This window comes from Nipponia nippon, unplaced genomic scaffold, assembly GCF_047370975.1.
Source record: "Nipponia nippon isolate SJK-2023a ecotype South Korea unplaced genomic scaffold, ASM4737097v1 scaffold_27, whole genome shotgun sequence".
Lineage (NCBI taxonomy): Eukaryota > Metazoa > Chordata > Aves > Pelecaniformes > Threskiornithidae > Nipponia > Nipponia nippon.
In genome coordinates, this window is record NW_028262344.1 from 427,991 (window position 1) to 433,990 (window position 6,000).

At 40.1% G+C, this 6,000-nt stretch overlaps 1 protein-coding gene across 2 annotated transcripts in view; it reads left to right on the forward strand.

The window, feature by feature from the left end:
- The window catches only part of EBF2 (EBF transcription factor 2), a 145,983-nt gene extending 141,903 nt beyond the window's left edge, over positions 1–4,080 (forward strand). The window contains exon 16 of one of the 2 annotated variants that reach the window (XM_009472786.2): positions 2,284–4,080. In XM_009472786.2, the coding sequence (XP_009471061.1) occupies positions 2,284–2,315 (32 nt within the window). In that variant the 3' untranslated portion in view covers positions 2,316–4,080. The remainder of the gene's footprint in view (positions 1–2,283) is intronic. The other variant, XM_087762740.1, reaches the window with a different exon arrangement.
- Positions 4,081–6,000: the final 1,920 nt, after the last annotated feature.

The following is a 6,000-nucleotide window of genomic DNA, read 5'->3' on the forward strand; positions in this document are numbered from 1 at the left end:
AAGGAAAGGAAAGGAGGCAAAAGAGGGATCACCAGAACCCCAGGGGTACCGACATACTCCTCCTTGTTGCAGATGGCAGCTTTGCTGTTCCCACCACTAGTTTGAGTCCAGGGCTGCTGGATAACATATCTTTAATTATATAGTAAAAACTTACTTTCCCTGCAATTTAAGGAACTTTCCAAAATGCTGCATCTACAAGTATTCGTAAAATATTTTTGAAGAGACATGGCAGAAACTCAGGCTTGGTCTTTGCTTTGATCTGCTGGAAGAAGTTTTCCTTGATTAAAAAAATGAAAATAACGTTGATAGCAATAGTATCAGAAAAAAGCATTTATGGCAATATGGCCTGTCCCCCTTGGGAGCAGAGTTTAAACTACACTGGTGACAGACCCTGCATGTCTCAAATTAAACCACTCTAGCTATACCAGGGTCTGCTGCCTCCGCACAGGCAATCTAAAGAGCCACAGCGAGAGTCTGACTCTGGCTATGCCAGGAGAAAAGATTACCACCGATACGGACTGGCCAGGCACCGTCTGCGTAAGTGCTCCCTTACTTGCTTCAGGCCAGGTTACCTTAGACAAACAGTTTAAATTCTTTGAGCTAACCTGGATGATTTTGCCTGAAGCAGGTTAGGAAGTGCTGGCACAGCCTGCTCCGTTGGGATACCTGTGGGGCGGAGGTGAGCAGCTGAGGGCACGCGCTCACCTCTTCTGCCAGCCCAGCAGAATGTAGAGAAGGGCATCAATCCAAGACTTAAGTTTTCTTCTCTAGAGGACAGAAAGGCAGGCGTGTGGTTAATACACAGGGAGAAGGCTCTCCAGTGTCAGGCTGGGACACTACCGTTAGGATCGTTTTTTCGGTTTTGGGGGTGAGGAGAAGGAAAGGAGCAGCCTCAGCAGTGTTATCAGAAAATCCCTCTTCTTCTAATGTGCCCTGCCCCCTCCTCAAAACAGGCATGCAAATATTTACCTACTTTATTTAGGGTTATGTACATTGCATGTTTGAAAATCTGTTTGGAAAATAATAGCCATTAAAAAAAAAGTAGATATTTGACTTAAGACTGTCCAGTTTCGCTTTCTCTTTCAGCTCTCTGCCAAAATTGGCAGGGATTTCTAGCCCTAGTCAGTTACAAAATACGAAAATATTTATTTTCCAATTGTATTAAATCATAGGCCATATCCACAGTTCTTTAAAATCAACACAGCTCCAATAAAAGAGTCATGTTAGCTGAGGATCTTGCCCTAAGCATTTTTTTAAACACTATGAACATAAGGGTGAAATTAATTCTCAGAGGACAGGGCTTTAAACACATGAATAATCCCACAAATTTCAGTGAACGTAAATCTTTGCAGGATTAGGACCTTGCACTGCACTGAGGCCCCTTTGAAAATATGACTCACTCATTTGTTATATAAATACGTATAAACTTAACTTACCCCTCAAAACCTTTGGGAACAGCACCGGTTCCAGGCAGCTTCAAATGTTGCTGTTGTCAGTTATGAAGAATATAGCTGCAATTAAAGGCAGTGAGAGTGACTAATAAATAATTTACATAAGCCCAGTGTTCTGGGAATGTGCCAGGTAAGACTACAGTGATTCAGACATATGGGGTAAACCAAGCGAGAAAGAGAGGCTGGTCCATTATTTCCACTGAAACTAAATTAGCAAACCCTAGCTCTGGTCATTGTCCAGTGAATCGGGACTGGTAATTCTCTGGCTAGGTCCCGTAAGCAGTGCGCGGGCGAATTCCCATTTGCTTTCCCATCTTTCCTCCCTCACAACATAACCCTTTCTGCAAGCAGGCTGAGCGGGAAGGGGAAGACCCTGCTCGATTCTGCTTTTCAGGAATGATTTTGAGTGTTCAACTTGAGAAAGCATGAGAAGTCTGAATTTCTGGGGACAGTTCTGAGCAATCGACATCTCCCAGGACATCTCTTGGGAGACAAGCACCCAAAAATGGTTAGGCGTTTCTGAGAATTCAGGTACTGAGACTTGAAGTAATCCTCTGTCTCTTTTACCCGTTTAAAAACCACAATGGGCCTTGGCTTTTGGTGAATTTACTATGAAATGGCAGATTGTCCCTTGGCTGTGGTCATTGTCAGTGTCACAATGTTAGTTCTCACTGGAGCATAAAAACATTAAAAGAAAACGAAGGTGTAGTTTAACCTGCCAATAAGGCCATTGCTGCAATACATGACTACACACAGAAGGGTGAAGGGCTCAAATATATTTTGTTCCATAAAAATCTGCCAGAATTTCATCTTTGTCAATTTTCTTTTTCAGCCATGACTGGTCTTGTCGTTCCCCCGATGTAAGGAAGAGGCAGCTTTGCTCCTCTCCCTCTTCCCTTTTTTCCTCTTTTTTTCATTTTTCTTTTACAGCACAAAACTACTTATTGTGATGGACCACTAAAAAGAAAAAAATAGCACTACAAGCTCTTTTTTGGGGGAAAGCCAGGCCCAGGAAAAAAAGCGAACATTTTTTATGGATTGGACAAGATAGAAGTCTGCATCTTTTACCTGTTTCATATTTCTGACACAACCACGTCAACTCCTAAAACATTGTGAATGAAGAATCAGCCAGGAGCCAGGATGAACAACAGCTGGCAGAACGGAATCAGAAATGCAAAGTCTTTCTTGAAAGACGTGAAACCTTCCTAAGATTTGTAAAATATTAAAAGGAGAAAGAAATTGGCAAAATGATTCAAGCTTGATATTTTGGATACAATTTGTTTTACTTTGTAGGGGAAAAAAGTTGAAGTTTCTATTTTCTATGGAGCCTTTCAGATATCGATTTAGTTTATGCAGAAAAAAAATTCAACAAAACAGGGTACCAGCATGAAAGAATTTCTAGGACAAACTGACATGAATGATGGAACTTTGGTGTATGTGTGTATTTGCTTATAGTTTAACCTCTTTAAAAAATGTAAGATGTTTTACAATTATTTAAATAAACTTGTAACTTATTGTATGTAGAGGTAGAAATTAAACCCTTTTTTGGATTTTTTCCTCCAGTTGTACAATGAAGAAAAATGATGCAAAAATGTAGTGATAAGTTTGAGATATATTATTACTGCTGCAATTGCTCCTCACTTCTTCCCTCTTACTGAATTCATGTGCAAGGATGTATAGGATTCTTTCTGATTAACAAAATCATCAGAAACTTCTACATGCATTGTGGTATACAGGTCACTAATTCATGTACGGATTTTCATCCTCCTCATCTTTCCCCCTTCATTTTTTGTTTCAATTAAAATATTCAGGTACTAAGATTAACTGCTAAGTTTCAAAGACCCTACTCGCGAATGAGTGGCACTTAGGGATTTGAACGAATCAGATTTTTCCTGAGGTACTGAGTTTATTTTATAGATTCAATGTATGAATTAGGAGTGAAAGGGTTCTCTAACATACTGTTTTTCCATGTAGTTAGAACACCTTAAGTTCAGTTATACTTCATATTAAGGGTGCATTTATAAAGGGTAAATATGTATTGGAATAATTTATGCACTTTTATCCTGAGTCATTAAAAATGGTAAGTATTTTCCATTTATATATTGAAGTTCATAGAAGTAATCAATTGCTTTGAATTTTTCTGCATTTTATCATAAAAAAAGTTTAGTTCACCTTTGCATCTCTTCTCCTGAAATTGGAAGGTGAGAACAAGTCTGATTAAAAAAATCACTAGTTATCTGACTAAACCAGAGATCACTCAAAAGAATGTGACTGTTGGAAAGCCATTTTTAGAGGGGGGAAAAAAAAAAAATCAGCTGCACAACTTACACCCCAGTAAAATACACACGATTCATACCTGCATGAATAGTTGTTCCTATGGTAACACCTTTATGTTAAATAAATAAACGCTTAATATATGGCCCCTGAAACTGTACTTGTCCATTTGCCCAGTAGTTTTATCGATGGGTAAGTAAAATAGTGTTCTTGGTGATCCTTATATATGGTAGAAGATGTTCAGTTCAGTACTGGACTCGGGATGGTGAACAACTGTGGAAACTTGCATGGCTGCGGTCATTTGGAGCTCCTTTGGAGCTCATTTGGATGAGTAATAGCCTAGAAAGCCTCTATCTAGATCCGTGGTTCAAATCCAGCTGCAATGATGAGTGACCAAGAGGCGCAGTGGTTGTGTGTGGTATATGACTTGATAGACCCTCACCTAACGGACAGGCTTTTGGCACAGGACTGCATTTTGCCAACATGGAAAATCGTTCCTTTAAATAGCCCAGTGCAGGGAAGCCGACTGCCTGTGAGTCCACTTCTGGTGCGGACCGCATGAGAGTAGGTCCTCCCTGAAGCTCCATTTTCGTAGTGTAGTGTACAGTTCAGCTTATGAGAGAAATGTATTTAATATACATGAAGATTTACAGGATGTGTTTGTTAACCAGAACGCAGCACAGCAGAGAAACCAAGGGACTGGAAAGACAAAAAACTGGGCTACTCCTATCAATCCTACAGGTGATACGCTTGGTGGGAAGCAGCTTCGTACTGCTCCTGACTATGCTGTGAGGTTTCGGTAGGGGCTTCATTAGGTGCCTTTTCAATGGTAGCGAATTCAGTTTTTAAAAGGTGGAAGGTTTACTGTCTTCTAAAACTCAAGGCCCAATTTATCCTATCAGCAAACAATGACAATTAGAAGCAGCTTTAAAGAGAGATTTTGTGGGAATAATGGGTTTTTAAGAAGCTTGAAGGTAGTTAGTCAGGGTCTTACAGTCAGGCTACTGCAAGTGTCTACATTCCAGAAAAGATGAAATAAAATAACTCACCATGAATTATGGTTGCAAGTTCATTGACACTGCAGGTGCTTTGCATGCCCTTCATGCCATCAAGGAAGGAGCAATCACTGGAGGTCGGCGAGGCAGCCAACCTTGAAGCCAAGTGATCCCTGAAATAGGAAAGAATCACAGGTATTACGGAGTCCGGAGTTGTAACTGTGCGCTGCTGTACGGTCACCTTTGATAACACTACAGGGCGCACTGTCTAACCTGATAATTGTTATTCAGAACAAAAAAACCAACAAAAAAGTATGTCCTACGTTCATAGGTGCCGATCTCCCAGCAAGGCTACGAGTGCGAGGTACAAATTCACGTTTGGAATTCTGCATGCATACAGGAAAAAAACCAGACTGAGGATTATCAGAGTTGGGATTAAGACTTCCATAAATTTCAGTGAATACTACATTGAGTCCTAGATTTAAAAAAAAAATCTTGATGGACCAGGCTCATTTCTGATATATTATCTCCCTTCCCCCATTTTGAACTACTAAAAAAAAGCCAAACAGCTCTAAACGCATAAAGATGGTGGATTTTCCCCCCCTGCCCTTCTCTGTACAGGCCGCTTTTTAAATTTTATCATCTCTGCTCAGCCTCAAAATTCTACGCCCAGCAAATACTCCAGATAGATAGGAGCTTCTAGACCGCATGCTGAAGAGCAGCAGCTTGCTACCTTCATGCCTCTCACATTTTTCAACAAGTAAGATTTTCATTACAAAATCTCAGTCAGAAAGGTTTCCAGTTCAAAAACGTGAGACATTTTGTGAAAAAAAGCTATTCTGTTCATTGCCCGCCCTTTTTTTATTATTGCTTAGTCAGCACAGGCACATAAGAAAGATCACTGAAGTCTCGGGAAGATTCAGGAAAAAAAAATATGACTGGCTACAAAAAGAAAAGGTTCTGAAATGCTTGGCATTCCTTTCACACTTCAGGTATTTTTATTAGCTCCGTCCAGTTGCTGAAGTGGGAGAGCCATGAGTCCAAATGAAAAAGAAAACCTCCCTAGCAAGCTACTCCAAGTACTTATAGGAAGAGAAACAAATGTAGCTGCCTATGTTGATGTAAACAGGGAAAATTATTCTTTCTGGTTTGCTTTGAGCCAAACAGATGAAACAAATTACACATAGGAATGATTTGGAACGCGGATTTTGCTCATGCATGGAAAACATCGTACTCAAGAGGAGCGTAGAACTTACTGGTAGCTTTACAAAGAAAAATGT